Consider the following 20,248-nt stretch of genomic DNA (forward strand, 5'->3'; position numbering starts at 1 on the left):
TCTACCTGCGACTCCATTTTCAAGGAGCTATGAACCTGCACTCCAAGGTCTCTTTGTTCATCAACACTCCCCAGGACCTTACCATTAAGTGTATAAGTCCTGCTAAGGTTTGTTTTCACAAAATGCAGCACCTCACATTTATCTGAATTAAACTCCATCTGCCACTTCTCAGCCCATTGGCCCATCTGGTCAAAATCCTGTTGTAATCTGAGGTAACCCTCTTCGCTGTCCACTACACCTCCAATTTTGGTGTCATCTACAAACTTACTAACTGTACCTCTTATGCTCACACCCAAATCATCTATGTAAATGACAAAAGGCAGTGGACCCAGCACTGATCCTTGTGGCACTCCACTGGTCACAGGCCTCCAGTCTGACAAACAACCCTCCACTTCTACCTTTGAGCCAGTTCTGTATCCAAATGGCTAGTTCTCCCTGTATTCCATGAGATCTAACCTTTCTAACCAGTCTTCCATGGGGAACCATGTCGAATGCCATACTGAAGTCCATACTGATCACATCTGTCACTCTGCCCCCATCAATCTTCTTTGTTACTTCTTCAAAAAACTCAATCAAGTTTGCGAGACATGATTTCCCACGCACAAAGCCATGTTGACTATCCCTAATCAGTCCTTGCCTTTCCAAATACATGTACATCCTGTCCCTCAGGATTCCCTCCAACAACTTGCCCACCATCAATTTTGACGGTATTAGGCAAGAACTTTAAAAAGCTGATTGGGCACAGATGTTCACAGGTAGAGGGACGCTGGAAAATGTGAAGCCTTCAGAAATGAGATAACAAGAATCCAGAGAAAGTATATTCCTGTTAGGGTGAAAGGAAAGGCTGGTAGGTAGAGGGAATGCTGGATGACTAAAGAAATTGAGGGTTTGGTTAAGAAAAAGAAGGAAGCATATGTAAGGTATAGACAGGATAGATCGAGTGAATCCTTAGAAGAGTATAAAGGCAGTAGGACTAAACTTAACAGGCAAATCAGGAGGGCAAAAAAGGGGACATGAGATAGCTTTGACAAATAGAATTAAGGAGAATCCAAAGGGTTTTTACAAATACATTAAGGACAAAAGGGTAACTAGGGAGAGAATAGGGCCCCTCAAAGATCAGCAAGGCGGCCTTTTTGTGGAGCCGCAGAAAATGGGGGAGATACTAAACTAGTATTTTGCATTACTATTTACTGTGGCAAAGGATATGGAAGATATAGACTGTAAGGAAATAGATGGTGACACCTTCCAAAATGTCCATATTACAGAGAAGGAAGTGCTGGATGTCTTGAAATGTTTCAAGGTGGATAAATCCCCAGAATCTGATCAGGTGTACCCTAGAACTCTGTGGGAAGCTCGGGAAGAGATTGCTGGACCTCTTGCTGAGATATTTGTATCATCGATAGTCGCAGGCGAGGTGTTGGAAGACTAGAGGTTGGCTAACGTGTTGCCACTGTTTAAGAAAGGTGTAAGCACAAGCCAGGAAACTATAGACCAGAATGCTGCCAACTAAAGCTTTTTGGCAATGACTAGCATTCCAAGCTCCCTGGTTTAGATTTCCTCACAGTCTGTTTACTGTAAGGGCTCCATTCCATTCTCCCATCACTGGTCTGTTTTAATGATGCAACCTACTGTACCAACTCTTCTGTACATTTCACTTCTTTTTTAATTGCAGATCCCCTGGCCTCCACCACTATTGTAAGGGGTCTCAACTGCTTCTGTCCTGTTTCCTGCTTTATCACCATTCCCTCCCTTCTAGAACCAAAATAGGATTCCCCTTGTCTTCACCTTCCAATCTACCAATTCCCACATTTAATGGATCGCCCTTTCTTTTACCTCTAGGATGATGAAGGGTGATCGCCTTGTTTGTTCTGCCCAAGTGCCTCACTTCACACTTATTCATTTGCCACTGATCAACCCATCTGACCAGCCTACCTACATGCTCCTCACTATTTACCACTCCACCAATTTTCATATCATCTGCTAACTTACTGTTCAACTCTCTTACATTCAAGTCTAAATCATATATTTATACCAGCTTGATAGCCTTTATTCCCATTTGATCTGGCAGTATCTGTGGAGAAGGAAATAGCATGAATGTTTCAAGTCAGGTGTGCCTATTCTTCAGAGGCAAATTGGACTCAAAACATTACCTCTGTTTTTGTCTTCACAGATCTACCAAATCTGCTCATTTTCTCCTGCATTTTCTGTTTTATATTTCCAGCATCCTTAGAATTTTGCTTTTAGTTAGCCCTATTAGTTTGTCCAGTACACTACTGCTACTGGTAACAATTGTTCAAAGTTGTTTCCTCCTTTTTTCTACCTTAATTAAAAGAGAACCTTAAGTGTGCAATATCTAATTAAAAGGTAGCAAGGTCCCTTGTGTGTTTTGGATCACACATGTTGCCATCTTCTTCCCTCTTACTGTCTTGAGAAGCCACGGAAAGACAATCTGGTGAGGTGAAGCCAATTGCAAAGCCACATTCTGATTTACTATACATGAAGGAATCAATCAAATATAGTAAATCTCCTTTAATAAGATTTAAGGATGTTCTCTTGCTCATCCTAAAAAGACAAACTATCCGCCTGATAAAACTTACTCATATAGTAAGCAATCGACAAACTAAATCCTAAATCTTGGCACATTTCAGAAAGATGATTGTTTTTGGAAGGCAATCTGAGCAGTTTCTCACCGTGTATCTCTGGATCGAGTGGTATGCATGGTAAAGTTCCGCCAGGTGCTGGAAATGGTGAAACATTTTAAGCATCTCCAGTTGCTTCTCTGCCTTTTCTGTTAAACAGATGCAAAAGCTGTTAAACTTTATCATGCCAAAGTAAATAAGAACAAACTAAATTTCAGACAGATGCCCATTCTTAAAATTTACATCAATAAGGGTCCAGTTCGTCAAACACACTCACCTCTGTTTCATGCAATTCCTTATCAGTCTTCCCAGACATGTACTGTATCTAATTAATACTCAAATTAATTTAACGTGTGATAAATACTCTGGGCCCAGTAGTGAGGCTGGAGGGCTAATGCATTGAGTTGTTTTCACAAAAGCTGGAAAACGTACCCCTGGGATTAGCCCTCAATGAATACTTACACAAACTCAAAGCATTTCAAGGATTTGAAATAAAATGGAACAGCGCAGTCACAAAAAAAAATTGATAACTAAAGAAAGGAAAATGCCAGAAACAGAGCTGGTGAGCAAGTGATAGGGCAGCCCCTAAACGACTATTTGATGGTGTCATCAATGCAAGTTGCACAAAATGGAGTGCAAGTCAGGGTCACAGATGTACAGCACGGAAACAGACCCTTCGGTCAAACTCGTCCATGCCGACCAGGTATCCCAACCTAAACCAGTCCCATTTAGAGTCATAGTCATAGAGTTGTACAGCATGGAAACAGACCCTTCGGTCCAACCCGTCCATGCCGACCAGATATCCCAACCCAAACTAGTCCCACCTGCCAGCACCCGGGCCATATCCCTCCAAACCCTTCCTATTCATATACCCATCCAGATGCCTCTTAAATGTTGCAATTGTGCCAGCCTCCACCACTTCCTCTGGCAGCTCATTCCATACACGTACCACCCTCTGCGTGAAAATATTGCCCCTTAGGTCTCTTTTATATCTTTCCCCTCTCACCCTAAACCTAGGCCAGATAGTTCTGGAAAAGACTTTGTCTATTTATCCTATCCATACCCCTCATAATTTTGTAAGCCTCTAGAAGGTCCAGGGAAAACAGCCCAAGCCGGTTCAGCCTCTCCCTAAAGCTCAAATCCTCCAACCCTGGAAATACATGTACATCCGGTCCCTCAGGATTCCCTCCAACAGCTTGCCCATCACCGACGTCAGGCTAACTGGTCTATAGTTCCCTGGCTTGTCTTTACCGCCCCTCTTAAACAGTGGCACCACATTAGCCAACCTCCAGTCTTCCGGCACTTCACCTGCAACTATCAATGATACAAATGTCTCAGCAAGAGGCCCAGCAAACACTTCCTTAGATTGCCACACCTGATCAGGTCCTGGGGATTTATCCACCTTGATGCGTTTCAAGACATCCAGCACTACCTCCTCTGTAATCTGGACATTTTGGAAGGTGTCACCATCTATTTCCTTACAGTCTATATCTTCCATATCCTTTGCCACAGTAACTTTACTGATGCAAAATGCTAGCTTAGTATCTCCCCCATTTTCTGCGGCCCCACACAAAGGCCGCCTTGCTGATCTTTGAGGGGCCCTATTCTCTCCCTAGTTACCCTTTTGTCCTTAATGTACTTGTAAAAACCCTTTGGATTCTCCTTAATTCTATTTGTCAAAGCTATCTCATGTCCCCTTTTTGCCCTCCTGATTTCCCTCTTAAGTATACTCCTACTGCCTTTATGCTCTTCTAAGGAGTCACTCGATCTATCCTGACTATACCTTACATTTGCTCCCTTCTTTTTCTTAACCAAACCCTCAACTTCTTTAGTCATCTAGCATTCCCTCTACCTACCAGCCTTTCCTTTCACCCTAACAGGAATATATTTTCTCTGGACTCTCGTTATCTCGTTCTGAAGAGCTTCCCATTTTCCAGCCGTCCCTTTACCTGTGAACATTTGCCCCCAATCAGCTTTTGAAAATTCTTGCCTAATAACGTCAAAATTGGCCTTTCTCCAATTTAGAACTTCAATTTTTAGAACTGGTCTATCATTTTCCATCATTATTTTAAATCTAATAGAATTATGGTCCTGCCATGCCTTATTTCCCAAGAGTAGTTCAAATTTTGCACCTTTTCTAGTAGGTACATGCATGTACTGAATCACACACTTAACAAATTCCTCTCCATCTAAACTCTTAACACTAAGGCCGTCCCAGTCTATGTTTGGAAAGTTAAAATCCCCTACCATAACCACCCTATTATTCTTACAGATAGCTGAGATCTCCTTACAAGTTTGTTTCTCAATTTCCCTTTGACTATTAGAAGATCTATAATACAATCCCAATAAGGTGATCATCCCTTTCTTATTTCTCAGTTTCACCCAAATAACTTCCATGGATGTATTTCCAGGAATATTCTCCCTCAGCACAGCTGTAATGCTATCCCTTATCAAAAGTGCCACTCCCCCTCCTCTCTTGCCTCCCTTTCTATCCTTTCTGTAGCATTTGTATCCTGGAACATTAAGCTGCCAGTCCTGCCCATCCCTGAGCCATGTTTCTGTAATTGCTATGATATCCCAGTCCCATGTTCCTAACGATGCCCTGAGTTCATCTGCCTTTCCTGTTGAAATAAATGCAGTTTAATTTATTAGTCCTACCTTGTCCCTGCCTGGCCTGACTGTTTAACTTGCTTCTGTTCTCAACTGCACCAGTTTCAGATTGATCTCTTTCCTCACTATCTCCTTGGGCCCTACCTACTCTGCATCCCCCCCCCCCAAACCTTACTAGGTTTAAATCGTCCCGAGCAGCTCTAGCAAATGTCCCTGCCAGTATATTTGTCCCCTTCCAATTTAGGTGCAATCATCCTTCTTGTTCAGGTCACTTCTACCCCAAAAGAGATTTCAATGATCCAAAAATGTGAATCCTTCTCCCATACACCAGCTCCTCAGCCATGCATTCATCTGCTCTAACCTCCTATTCCTGCACTCACTAGCTCGTAGCACCGGGAGTAATCCAGATACTATACCCTTGAGGACCTCTTTTTTAAATTTCTGCCTAATTCTCTATAACCTCCCTTCAGAATCTCAATCTTTTCCCTTCCTATATCGTTGGTTCCAATGTGGACAATGACCTCTTGCTGGCCTCTCTTTCCCCTTGAGAACACTCTGCATCCTCTCTGAGACATCCTTGATCCTGGCACCAGGGAAGCAACACACCATTCTGCTTTTTTGCTGCTGGCCACAGAAATGTCTGTCTGTACCTCGGACTAGAGAATCCCCTAACACAATTGATCTCTTGGAATCCGACATACCAGAAACTTAGCTGTTCGTGTTACGTTCCCCTGAGAATCCATCACCCCCCTACATTTGCCAGCACTTGGCCCATATCTCTCTAAACCCTTCCTACTCATATACCCATCCACATGCCTTTTAAATGTTGTAAGTGTACCAGCCTCCACCACTTCCTCTGACAGCTCATTCCATACACACACCAACCTCTGCTTGAAAAAGTTGCCCCATAGGTCCCTTTTAAATCTTTCCCCTTTCACCATAAACCTCAATGCATACAATTCTGCAGTGTACACGCACTGAAACCAGGGACGAACTGCTACGTCATAGAGCATGGAGCACTGCTATCCAGGCACTTTATACACAATATCCAATAAAAATACTAGCCTTACCTCGAGCTATGTCCAGACATTGCATAGACAACATCCAATAATAATAGGCAGCATCATTGAAACGACTTTCCAGAACCGCATTGTGAGTCAGTTGCTCCAGAACCTTGACTGCCTCATCTTGCCGCCCAGCCTTGTGAAATGCTGGAAATAGGAGTAAAGGAATCCAAATCAAACCTTTAGCAATCTTTCATAAATGTATAAGTAAGTAACAAGCTGCTCATTACTGTCCTGAAAATTGTCAGGCTGCAGGAAGCTGATCGGTATTCTTGGTACCGCATTAGGACTGGCCCAGCAGGGCAGCAATGATTCCAGAGGTATGTATCTGGCAAATATATCTTAGAGTTTGATACCTCCATATAATTAGGTGGGAAAGGTTCAACCTCAGCCTGGTTTACTTATTTTTCTTCCACCCATGGAAGCCTTCTTGCAGCTAGTTGAAGGATGATTTTTTTTTGTCTCTGTCTCTCAGCGTACCAATCTCGGGTACAATGAGAGTTCAACCAAACCAGGGATATAGCAACTCCCACAACTGGCACTTCCACTCCTTGACACTATTTGTGGGGGTGACCCTGACATCATCTACATTTTAAGAAGTGAACAAAAGAAAGAAGAAACTTGCAATACATGCCTGAGTGAGTGGAATTTCCACCCCCATACGACTGAAAGGAAAATCTCCAGGTTTGTGGGACATTACACTATAATGTCACTCCCCAGTTTTAGTCAGGAGCATTGAATAGCAAAAGCACAGTTAAGGTACTTTACAGCCAATGTTAAAAACACAGCCAATGACTCGAAGCTGCACTTTCTTTTACATGTCATTTCTCTGGTAAGCAAAATAACAATTTCCCACTTACAAACTTACATGGAAAATCAGAAAATGTGCTCACAAACTGTTATTTTAGTCACAAGAGAAAAGACAGCTTCAACAATTCCAGATTTGGGTAAAATCACTTCCCTTGCCTAACATGAGTGAGCCCTGACAATACGTCGCCAAGTTTAACAAATTCTTACCTTTTTGGGCTTCTTCAAATTGATCATTTTCTGCTAGCCACTGTGCATATGGCACATACACAGTGTCTTTGAATTCTGGGTGCCGAGCCACCAAAGCAAAGGCCTGAACAGAAATAAACAAAAGTTCACACCAAACGGAATATGAGCACTACGTGGTCCAACAGTACACACAAGGTTGCTAATCAGACGTTGTCCATCACAGACGCCAACCCAATTAGTCGCTTGGTGTAAATGGGAAAGGCATGAGAATAAATAAGCAAGGAGGATTCTGAGATAGGGTGTAAACAGAACTATAGCACAGACATAAATTGTCCCCAATTAATGGAAGGAACAAATTCTGACACCAGTCATTGCACCTGACCTAGATACTGAGCAAAATAAACAAAGGTGGAGAACTCAGTCAGTGTCCCAAAAATATGGAAAACATTGCCCTGGGGAAAACTGTCAGCTACACTGTAATTGAGCCTATGAAGCGTTCCTGTGAATATTTATTTCTTTAGGGCAGTACAGTAGTTAGCACTGCTGCCTCACAGCACCAGGGTCCTAGGTTCGACTCCAGCCTCGGGTGACTGTCTGTGTGGAGCTTGCACATTCTCCCTATGTCTGCGTGGTTTTCCTCCGGGTGCTCCGGTTTCCTCCCATAGTCCAAAGATGTGCCGGTCAGGTGAATAGGCCATGCTAAATTGCCCATAGTGATAGGTGTATTAGTCAGCAGGAAGTGGATCTGGGTGGGTTGCTCTTCAGAGGGGCGGTGTGGACTGGTTGGGCTGAAGGGCCTGTTTGCACACTGTAGGGAATCTAATCTAAACATACTTATGATTTCACTAGAAATACTGAACAGAGTAAATCTTTCTGAAATACATTTACAGTGTTGCTACATCATATGACTAGAACAATATTTCCCCCAAAGTTCCTGAACTTAGGCGTTGGAATGACATTTAGGTGATATTTCAATTCCTTGCACCAACTGCCTGATGCAGACCAAACCTATGGGCAGTTTCACTTTATGGGTCAAAACCTTGCAGAACTAGTACAAGTCTGCACCGATGCTTTCACAACTTTTCAATTTTCTTAATACTACATAATTCCTAACATCTTGCGAATGCTGTTATCTCTCTTCACTACATACAAACCCAGTCAGTGCTGAGCTTTCTGTCGACAGTGATCATATTTATTACTTGCTAGTTCTATAAAAATCTGGCAAGTTATATCATCTATAACCATCTATGGTACATAAACCTTTCCTGGGGTTGCTATTATGTCAAGGTTGCACTTTTTCAAACCATTACTTCTCAGTAAGAGCAGATAGCAAACATCCTCACCTCTTCCCAGTGCCTGGTCTCCACATGCAGCAGGACCTGGGCCTCAAGGTCTCCCATTTTCATATATGTCTCTGCTGCGTATCCAGGATGCTGAAGCTTCTTTAAAAAATAGGCACACCTTGATAGGGGTTCCCGCTCAGCCTTGTCTAATTTGCGAGCTACATCAATTAACCTGTATAAGGAAAACAAAAGCTGCTCATTAAAAGTTCAATAGAGTTTTGTTGCAAATATAGAAACAGAAATGTATACGTTCTTTCATGATTTAATCCATTCTTCGTATTGTTTCATGCTTAGGTTAGTGTGCAATTTGGTGATGGTTTGTGTTATGATCAGCATATATCTGTGTTCGATTTTTTTGGTCAGTGTGTGTGTCTGCATTGGTTGATGGCTTAGTCAGGGGGTGTATCTGTATTGGTTGGTGGCTTAATCAGGGGATGTGTCTGTATTAATTGGTGGTCAAAGTCAGTTTTGGTGCACATCCTCAGGTATTAGTGAGATAGACTTTACAAAGTCAATTAACAAGGATGTGTCTTTGGCACTTCTAGTACCTAGGTCAATGACAGATTGTTCATACAATTGCATTCATATGATATTAATGGAAAAGGGTAGCACCAGTGACTGAATACATTACTGGAATACAAGGGACCAGTGAATTAAGGCTTTAATAGAACATAGTAAAGTTGCTGTAGTCCTATCAGATCACATGACTGCCCTCTCATTAGAGAGATGACTGGTGGGGAATTAACTCGAGGATCACCACAGAGGCAAGGGGAGAGGCTGAGAAGGAGGCTCTTTCATAGTAGTCCTAACCAATGTGGAAACTGAATCCACATTGTTAGCATCACAAAATGGCAAACCAGCCGTCCCACCAACTTATTTAAGCTAAGTACCTTGAAGCTCTGGTATTTGACAGCTCCAGGAGGAAGCTATCAAACTTCTAGTTTAATAATTGAAGCACCAAGTGACTAAACCAAGGTGTTAAATGTAGGGGTAATGGTTTAAGTATTATATAAGTGGTGATTTGGGGACTGAACTATAGGTGGCATTTTAGGAACTTACCAGTGGCTTTTCTACACAAACGCTGCTTTGTTTCTTTTCAATTTATAAAGGAGCATGCTAGGGTTAATGGGATTATACTCAGAGTCATACAGTCTATAGCACGGAGACGGGCCCTTTAGCCCAAACTGGTCCATGCTGACCAAAATGTCTGTCCATGCTAACCCCATTTCCCTGCACTTAGCCCATATCCTTCTAAGTAAAAAAGGTAAAAACAATGACTGCAGATGCTGGAAACTAGATTCTGGATCAGTGGTGCTGAAAAAGCACAGCAGTTCAGGCAGCATCCGAGGAGCAGTAAAGTCGACGTTTCGGGCAAAAGCCTTTCATCAGGAATACAGTCAGAGTGCTTGAAGGGTGGAGAGATAAATGAGAGGAAGGTGGCGGTGGGGAGAATGTAACATAGAGTACAATAGGTGAGTGGGGGAGGGGATGAAGGTGATAGGTCAGGGAGGAGGGTGGAGTGGATAGGTGGAAAAGAAGATAGGCAGGTAGGACAGGTCATGGGGACAGTGCTGAGCTGGAAGTTTGGGACTGGGGTGAGGTGGGGGAAGTGGAAATGAGGAAACTGTTGAAGTCCACATTGATGCCCTAGGGTTGATGTGTTCCGAGGCGGAAGATGAGGCGTTCTTCCTCCAGGTGGTGAGGGAGCAGCGGTGAAGGAGGCCCAGGACCTCCATGACCATATCCTTTCCTATCCATGTATTTGTCCAAATGCCTTTTAAATGTTGTTAATGTACTCACCTCAACCATTTTCATGGCAGCTCATTCCATATGCATGCCACCCTCTGTATAAAAATGTTGCCCCTCAGTTTCCCTTTTATTCTTTCCCCCCTAACCTTAAACTGATGCCCTCTAGTCGTCGAAATCCCAACTGTGAGAAAAAGACTGAGTGCATTCACCATATCCATGTGTCTCATGATCTTATACACCTCTAAAATATCCACCCTCGGTCTGCTACGCTCTGAAGAAAACAGTCCTGGCTTGTCCAACCTCTCCCTACAACTCAGATCATTGAGTCCACGCAACACCCTTGTAAATCTCTTCTGCACTTTTTCCAGTTTAATTACATCCTTCCTATAACAAGGTGACCAAGCTGAACACAATACTCCAAGTGCGGCCTTACCAACACCCTATGCAACATAACGTCCCAACGTCTATACTGACTGCCTTGACTGATGAAGGCCAGTGTGCCAAAAGCCTTCTATCTGTGACTCCACTTTCAGAGAAGTGTGAACCTGAACTCCAAGATCCGACTGTTGCATTACACTCCTTAAGGCCCTACCATTCACCATGAAACTCCTATCTTAAATTAGATTCCCTACAGTGTGGAAACAAGCCCTTCGGCCCACACCAACCCTCCAAAGAGTAACCCACCCAGACCCACTTTCCTCTGACTAATGCATCCAACATTACAGGCAACTTAACATGGCCAATTCACCTGACCTGCACATCTTTGGACTGTGGGAGGAAACCAGAGCACCCAGACGAAACCCACGCGGAGGGAGAATGTGCAAACTCCACATATACAGTCGCCTGAGGCTGGAATTGAACCCGGCTCCTGGCGCTGTGAAACAACAGTGCTAACCACTGAGCCACCGTGCCAGCCTATATTGATTTGACTTTCCAAAATGCAAGACCTCACACTTATCTATATAAAACTCCATTTGCCATTTCTCAGCCCAATTCCCCAGCTGGTCAAGGTTCTGCTGCAATTTCTTTTAACCTTCCTCACCATCCACGATACCGCCTATTTTAGTGTCATCAGCAAACTTACTAATCATACCTTGCACATTCTCATCCAAATCATTGATATAGATAACAAACAGTAATGGGTCCAGCACTGACCCTGAGGCACTCCACTAATCACAGGCGTCCAGTCCAAAAGCATCCTTCCACGAATACCCTCTGCTTCCTACTATCAAGCCAATTGTGTATCCAATTTGCCAACTCCCCCTGAATTCCATGCCATCTAACCGTCTAGAGTAGCCTACCATGTGGAATCTTATCAAAGGCCTTACTGAAATCCATATAGATTATGCTCTGCTCTGATCAATATCCCTGGTCACTTCATCAAAGATCGCTAATAAATTTGTGAGGCATGATTGCCCATTCACAAAGCCATGCTGACTACTCCTAATCAAACCTTGTCTTTCCAAATGCATGTTTATTTTATCTCAGCTTCTTCTCAAGTAACTTACCTATCACAGATGTTAGGCTTACTGGTCTGTAGTTCTAAGGCTTTTCTTTGCAGCCCTTCTTGAATAACGAAACAACATTTGCTACCCTCCAGTTTTCCAAGACCTCATGCACGGCTAATGATGATTCAAAAATATCAGTCAGTTCTTCTCTAATTTCTTCTCGAGCCTCTTGCAGCATTCTTGGATATATCTGGTCAGGACCAGGAGATTTATCCACCGTCATAGATTATAATACATCCCACACCTCCTCACTGTGATATGGACTGTCATCAAGATATCATCACTAACTACCCCAAATATCCAAAACTTCATGTCTTTCTCCAACTCTTCATGCAGAGAACAAATATTCATTGAGAACCTCGCCCATCTTGTGAGGTTCAACACATATATGTCCACATTAGTCCCTGGGCAGGCCCTATTTTCTCTCCAATTTTTTTTTCCTTTAATATACTGGAAGTACCTCTTTGAATTCACCCTAATATTCTCAGCCAAGGCTATCTCATGCCCCCTTTTTGCCCTCCTGATATCCTTCTTCAGTAAACTCCTGTATTCCCTGTATAGCTCCAGGGATTCCCTTGATCCCAGCTGCCTGTACCTGAGCCATGCTGCCTCCTTTTTTCTGGTCAAAGCCTCAATTTCACTTGTCATCCAGGGTTCTCTATTCCTACCAACATTATCCTTCACCCTCACAGGAACATATAGACCTTGAACTCTAGCTATCTCACTTTTAAAGTCCTCCCACTTGCCAGAAGTCCCTTTACCTGCAAACAAACTACTCCAATCAACCCCTGTCAGCTCCTGTCTAATTCCATCAATATTCACCTTACCCTAATTTAGAACTTGAACTTGTGAACTGTGGGCCCATATGGGTTCAAGATCTTTGTATTATGAGCAGATTGTTGGGATTATTCTAATTTAATTTCATTCTTTTTGTAATAAAGTTCTGTTTTATTGTTAAACCGAAATCTATAGCAACCACATCTATACTAAAGTGTCAGCATGTGACCACTTCACTAAAACTAAACCAATATGATCCATCAAGCCAGGTCTCTGCCTGGGATCTGATTTGTCCAATAATTACACCAGCCGGGAACATAAAAGTAGTGCATGCTGCAAGATTGCTAATATTATGTAGTTGCATTTTAAGGAAGGAAAACAAGGAATCCAGCAATCTCTTTCCTTTACTTTCAAGTACACAAATGGCTATTTAAATCCATGTCACAGACTTACATATCAACCCAACCATGGTCCCCGATGATCTCAATTGCTTTTAGATGCTCTCCTGCAGACAGGTACATTTCTGCAGCTGCTTTTGGTTCATTGATATTCCTGGCCCAGTCTGCTTGTTTAGTAATCAACATCTTTGTATCCTTGGGATCACCTGAGCCAAGGAAATCCTGAGGAAATTACGATAAAATGGATCATTAATATTTCCTCTGATAAAGATCTGGAAAAGATAAGTTAAATGTAAACCATTCATATACAGTACATTTTTAACTCCAACCAGACAAGAGGGTTCTTGTATAAAATAATCTGGCTTCCTTTAACAAGCTATTAATTTGATCTAAATTATTTAATTGCACCTACTTCTGGTCCATCTCTGACATATTGCTTCTCTTCCTTGACTTCACGGTTTCTATTTGAGTGTAGAGGACATCCCAACGATATCCAATATAAGCCCACTGACACTCAAAGTTATTTTGATTACACCTCCTCACTCCCTGCTTCCTCCAAGGATTCCATTCCAATTTCCTCATCTCTGTCGCATTTGATCCAAAGATGCCACTTCCACCGGGCTGCCTCCAATATCAGTATCTTTTTCCTCAACTGGGGATTCAAGTACTTCCACCATCACCCCTTCCCCTCCTTGCTAGAACAATGATAGGATCTGTCTCAGCCTTACTTTCGACCTCACAAGTCTCTGCATTCAAAGGATCATCCTCCACCACTTCCACCACCTCCAGCAGGATGCTACCATTAAATATATCTTCCCCTCCCCTCCACTATAAGCATTTCACATGGACTGTACCTTGGTCCACTTCTCCATCACTCTGAACACTTCATGCTGCCCAACAGCACCCTCCCATATAAGGTGTAACACTTCACCTCCTCCTTCCTCACCGTCCAAGGTCTCAAACCCACGTGAAGCAGCATTTTGCTTGTACTTCTTCCAAGCTGGTCCAATGTATTTGCTATTCACAACATGGTCTCCTTCACATTGGCGAGATCAAATACAGACTGGATGACTACTTTTGCAGAGTATCCCCACTCTGTAAGAATAATCCTGACCTTCCAGTTGTTTTCTATTTCAATAAACCACCTTGCTCTCATGCTAACATTTCTGTCCTCATCCTGCTACAATGTTTCAATGAAGCATAATGTAAGCTCAAGGAACAACATTTAATTTTGCACTGAGGCATTTTTAGCCTTGAAGTTTCAATATTGAATTCAATAACTTCAGAAACTAGCCACATTATGCCTGTTCTCCATTTTTCTTAGATTCTCTACCACCAACTCCACAATCTTGACTTGTTTGCAACGTGTTTACTTTACACTTATTAATTTTTAAAATTAGATTAGATCCTCTACAGCGTGGAAGCAGGCCCTTCGGCCCAAGTCCACACCAACCCTCCAAAGAGTAACCCACCCAGACCCATTTGCCTCTGACTATGAGCAATTTAGCATGGCCAATTCACCTGACCTGCACAGCTTTGGACTGTGGGAGAATGTGCAAACTCCACACAGACAGTCACCCAAGGCTGGAATCGAACCTGGGACCCTGGTGCTGTGAGGCAGCAGTGCTAACCACTGAGCCACCGTGCCGCCAATTCTTTCCTCCTTTCACATCTTAACTTACACTCATTCACAGCAGTGGTTAGCACTGCTGCCTCACAGCGCCAGGAACCCGGACTAGACTGTAGCCTCGGGCGACTACACATTCTCCCCATGTCTGCATGGGTTTCTCCGGGTGCTCCGGTTTCTTCCCACAGTCCAAAGATATGCAGGTTAGGTGAATTGGCCATGCTAAATTGTCCACAGTGTTCAGGGATGCAGGTTAGGTGCATTAGTCAGGGGAAATGTAAAATAATAGGGTAGGGGAACGGGTCTGGGTGGGTTACGCTTCAGAGGGTTAGTATAGACTTGTTGGACCGAAGGGCTTGTTTCCACACTGTAGGGATTCTATGATTACATTTCACATCTCTTTTCTTTCTTCACTATTAACAACCCCCTATGTCTTTTGCACTGGGCTTCTATGCCATTTGCTCTATTGCTCTTCTTGGACTCTGTCAAAAATATATTAAACAAACACCTTTAATTCTTCAGAAGTCATACCGGACTCGAAACGTTAACTCTGTTTCTCTTTCCACAGATATTGCCACACTGCTGACTTTTCAGTATTTTCTATATTACCTAATTTGCTAATATTTTTCCTTTTGATTTGGTGGGACATTGATGACAGTGCCAAGGTCATATCAATTGCCTCCTTTTGTTGCCTTAAGATCATTATGATTTAAATAAGTAGTATAAATGGTTTCTGTAGAACCGGAAAAGGTATCAATTCCCTTCACTGAAGAATATGGACAAGTCATCTGGGTCGTCACAATTCAGAAGCTTTCATGGTCATTTTGCTTTCGGTGCCAATCTTGTGGAATTAAATTTCATAACTTACTATAATAGGACTTGAACTCAAGGCTTCTCATGGTGCCCATTTAGAACCAGAATCATCAACATACTTAACCCAAATTCACTGTTGTCTAATAATGAAGCTTTTAGTGACTATAAAACATGCAAAATTTTATTTCACTTCCTGTAAGGTGTTACCAAGACTCAGCCCTGTACAACAGAGAACAGGAATGTATCACATCTAGGGAAGGTGCCAGCGTCACACTGTTCCAAAGTATGCACTCTGGTGTTCAAAGTTAGTGATTGGTATTATGGCACGTCATGTCATGCTCCACCCTCCTCCTCTCCAGTTGTTTAAACTGCTCATGCATTCATACCAGAATGTTGACTTAGCAGAGAAGATTAAAATCAAATTACAACAACAGAAAATGCTGGACAAACTCAGCAGGTCTAACAGCATCTGTGGGGAGAGAAACAGAGCTAACATTTTGAGACCTACATTATTGTCCTTCCGAAGAAGAGTCATATTGGGCTCGAAATGTTAATCCAGTTCCTCTCTCCACAAACTGCCAGACATACTGAAATTCTCCAAAACTCTGTTTTATTTCAGACCTCCAGCATCAGCAGTACTATGCTGTTATCAAAATCAAGTTACTCTTTTAGGGCTTTTGATATGTGGCTTTTCAAAATATATATATATGTTTCTGTTGGAAAGCAGGCTAAATGCTTTTTTGCTTATGCCATTTAAGAATGTCTGAGATGGTGACAAGATCCTAATGCACAAATAAAAAGGCCAGCCATAAGTTTAGAGCTACATTCAAAGAAGTGCAAAGTAGGCAAAAAAACTGCTCTCGCCATGCTCTATCGATGTTGGTGCATGTTAAAACTTGAAACTACAAGAACTGAAGTTTAAAACCATCCTAAAGATTATTAGCAAGATAGTACCTTGGCATAATCAAACATGCATAGGTCAGTATACATATTTAAGGCACGACTATTATTTCCAGTCTTCTTGTACAGCTTAGCTGCCTCATGGAACTTGGCTTGGTAGGCATGAACATCTGCGAGGAACAGCTCATTGTCATTTTCACCATGCTTCTTACGCTCCTGTTAAGGAAATAATTCAATTAGTAATAAATTCAAACACAGATAGAAATTATTCAACACATTTTGCACTGAGTTAATTGTATAATTGAAAGGGAACAGAAGAGATTTGGGCTGACAGGAGATATCCTCCGGTTTAGTAGGATCAATCACTCTGGTAAGTGGATGCCCAAGCTTTTCATGTTTCTCAAAGCTGGCTTTCATGGAACAATGCCAACATAATCCAAAATGCATCTCCTTAGCATAAGAAATTATGAATTCTGAATGTCATCAGCTGGATTGTTGCAAACTTTCCAAAGGCAGGCCAACAAAACACCTTAAAATGGGGGCAAACATCAATGAGTTGGCTGCTTTACCTTGACATTAATGGCATGCACGAATGCGGCAAGATCTGGTCAATATCCAGGTTTGGGCTAATAAGTGGCAATTCATAGTTGCACCATGGAAGTTCCAGGCAATATCCATTTCCAGAAAGAGAGATTGAACCTTTGCTCATTGCCATTCAATGGCATTATCATTGATGAATTCACCACTATCAACATTCTGGGGATACCAACTGACTAGAAATTGAATTGGAATAGCCATGTAAATGCTGTGAGTACAACAGTAAGCCAGATGTTGGGAATCCTACGATGAGTAGCTCATCTCCTGTTTACCTTAGGCCTGTCAACTATATATATGGCATAAATCAGGAGTGTGATGGAAAACTCTCCACACCTCGAACATAAGAAACTCAATACCATCCAGGACAATGCTTCATTGGCATTCGGACACCACTTTCAGCATTCACTCCTTTCAGCAACGATGCACAGTTGCATCACCCACAAGATTCACCAAGGTTCATTCAACAGCATCTTCCAAACATATGATCACCTTCCACCTAGAGAAGGACAGAGCAGCAGATACCTGGAGACACCACTGCAAGTTGACGGCACTTAATCAATCAATCTTCTGAACCACACACTGCAAGTTCACACATAAGCACCCCAATTTAACTGAGAATTTCTTAAATTTTCTGTGACCCCACTTAATTAATTATCACTCAGTTCTCTATGCAGCCTGTTTCTATTTTTTTAACATTATACTTTGGTGCTCAAACTTCTATCAAATTAATTTAAATTTTCTCCCATAAGACTAGTTAATTTCCCCGTAGTCTAATAAGGAGAAAGTGAGGACTGCAGATGCTGGAGATCAGAGCTGAAAATGTGTTGCTGGAAAAACGCAGCAGGTCAGGCAGCATCCAAGGAGCAGGAGAATCGACGTTTCAGGCATGAGCCCTTCTTCAGGCTCATGCCCGAAACATCGATTCTCCTGCTCCTTGGATGCTGCCTGACCTGCTGCGTTTTTCCAGCAACACATTTTCAGCCGAAATCTAATAACCCAGGACTCTTGAGCTCTTCCATTGCAGGATGTCTCTAGCTATGTATAACCTTGCAATATCCTTCTATGCCTGGCTTGTGGCACTGGGAGTAAGCTCTGAGGTTCTGCTTTTTAACTTGCTTCTTAAACTCTAGCCTCTCCAATCTTCCTTCCAATGGACTGTGACTGCCGGTCCTTCTCTTTCCTGTAAAATGGTCTGTACCCTTTCCAGGATAGGTAACACAGCATATTGATGGTCGAATAACAATCTGTCTCCAACTCCGAGTTAGACTTCAGAAGGTTCCAACTTATTTATCAGGATAATTGATGAGGAAACATTGGACAGGTAAAACTCATGTCTAATTCCTGCGTAACTATATAACTGATCCTTTGACACCCCCACTGGACCTACTCCACCAACACGCTCCCCACATCCCCAACCAGAAAGGAGAAAACACTGGCAAAAGGGCTGCAGCAATCAGCTAACCACAAGCTGAACCAGCTTATGGAACCATTAAGAAACAAGAATCAGGCTGTGCCAAAATTAACCTGGTTATCAAAAGGCATAGAAACTCAGATCTGTAACTCCTGCTTGAGTTACACCTTGACAGGTAAATTCACATATTGGGATGAAAGATTTGCCTGCAAATTATTCAGCTTGGAAAATCAATTGTGTCAGACACATGAATAAACAAATTACCTATATTTCAAGCAGCTGCATTGGCAGAAAGGATAAGTAACAGTGGGACTTGGTCCCTTTTATCTCACCCAGTAACAAAACAATCTGGAGAACATCAATTTTCCAAGGAATATATCTACAAATTTTGCTACTGCTGAGAATATAAGACATTGATTAAACAAGTAGTAAGTAGTTCACCTCCTGACTCTCCAAAGACTGTCCAACATCTACAAGGCACAAGTCAGGAGTGTCCAACATTACAAGGCACAAGTCAGGGTCACAGAAAATTTAAGAAATTCTCAGTTAAATTGGGGTGCTTATGTGTGAACTTACAGTGTGTGGTTCATATCCACAAGCATACACTCCCTCCACCACCGATGCTCTGTAGCAGCAGTCTGTATTATCGACAAGCTGCACTGCAGAAATTAGCAAAGATCCTCAGACAGCACCTTCTAAACCCATGGACATTTCCATCTAAAAGGATGTGGGCAGCAGATACATGGGAATACCATATTCACAGATTCCCCTGAAAACCCCTGAGATTCAAGAAAGCAGCTTACCATCACTTTCTCAAGGGCAAATAGGCACAGACAACAGATGCTGCCCTAGCCATCAACACCCACAAGCCATGAGAAAATAGCTGTGGTCTCAGATTAAAACGTACCAGCTCAGGGACTTTTAAACTGAATATTCTTTTATTTTGTACTAGACACTATCCACTTCTTAAATTTATATCTGTTTTTGCATATGTTTAATGTCACGTTTTATTCATTTTGTTTGGAGAGGTTAGTAAGCTCCTCTTTCTTTCATTCAAGAAAACCTTATAATTTGCTCCTTAATTTTGAACTTGTGAATGTTTTAATTGAAGTGTAATATGCTGAAAAGAAAAGCACATTAGTATACTGAAAAGAAATGAAAACTATGCTATGGTCTACCAAGGGTATTAAAAAGAAGGGAGTTGATTCATCCCTGCTCACTTAGTCATAATGCCCTACACACTAACCCTTCTCTTTGTTGTTTCTCAAAGATGTTCTGGCCATTTATACTCTTTACTATGGCAGCTACAGCCATAAAAAGTGGATATGTCTTTACCAATGTTCTCTCTGCTGTCCTCTAGGATGATTTCTGTGCTGTGCAATTTCTGCACAATTTTCCATCAGAACAGTCCAAAAAAAAATCAAAGTTAGGAAGTATGTAACCTTTTGGCTGATCTGGCTTGAAAATAAGGATCCCCACCTAGAATGAAAGATTTAGGTCAATGTGAGACTATAACCTGCAAGAAGAATCCTGCTATTCCAGCCTCAAGTCCAGATCGACCACTGTTTTGAACTTTAAGCAGGTTCATGGTGAAGTTAAACCACATCAAATTCAACTATGAAAACGCAAAAAAAAGTACCTGTGTTTTCAAATTGCTAAATCCATTCAATATGATATGATAATAATTATAAGAACATTAAAATGATTCACAAAGTAATTTCCTTACCTCAATGCTGCTGATAAGCTCCAGGTAGCGGAGATCCCGCACTCTGATAAATGCCTGCCAATCAATTATAACATTAGATTTAGGCACACA

General features: G+C 42.1%; 1 protein-coding gene across 1 annotated transcript in view; it reads right to left on the bottom strand.

Annotated features, from left to right (window-relative positions):
* Positions 1 to 20,248, bottom strand: part of ift122 (intraflagellar transport 122 homolog (Chlamydomonas)) — a 139,422-nt gene that overhangs the window by 31,230 nt on the left and 87,944 nt on the right. Inside the window, exons 16-22 of the mRNA XM_043708443.1 lie at positions 20,159 to 20,212; positions 16,479 to 16,640; positions 13,140 to 13,306; positions 8,653 to 8,824; positions 7,331 to 7,433; positions 6,320 to 6,460; positions 2,691 to 2,788 (exon numbers count right to left, since the gene is read on the bottom strand). Coding sequence (XP_043564378.1) covers positions 2,691 to 2,788; positions 6,320 to 6,460; positions 7,331 to 7,433; positions 8,653 to 8,824; positions 13,140 to 13,306; positions 16,479 to 16,640; positions 20,159 to 20,212 — 897 coding nt within the window. The remainder of the gene's footprint in view (positions 1 to 2,690; positions 2,789 to 6,319; positions 6,461 to 7,330; positions 7,434 to 8,652; positions 8,825 to 13,139; positions 13,307 to 16,478; positions 16,641 to 20,158; positions 20,213 to 20,248) is intronic.

The sequence above is a fragment of the Chiloscyllium plagiosum genome, chromosome 18 (assembly GCF_004010195.1).
Source record: "Chiloscyllium plagiosum isolate BGI_BamShark_2017 chromosome 18, ASM401019v2, whole genome shotgun sequence".
In the NCBI taxonomy this organism is placed as follows: domain Eukaryota; kingdom Metazoa; phylum Chordata; class Chondrichthyes; order Orectolobiformes; family Hemiscylliidae; genus Chiloscyllium; species Chiloscyllium plagiosum.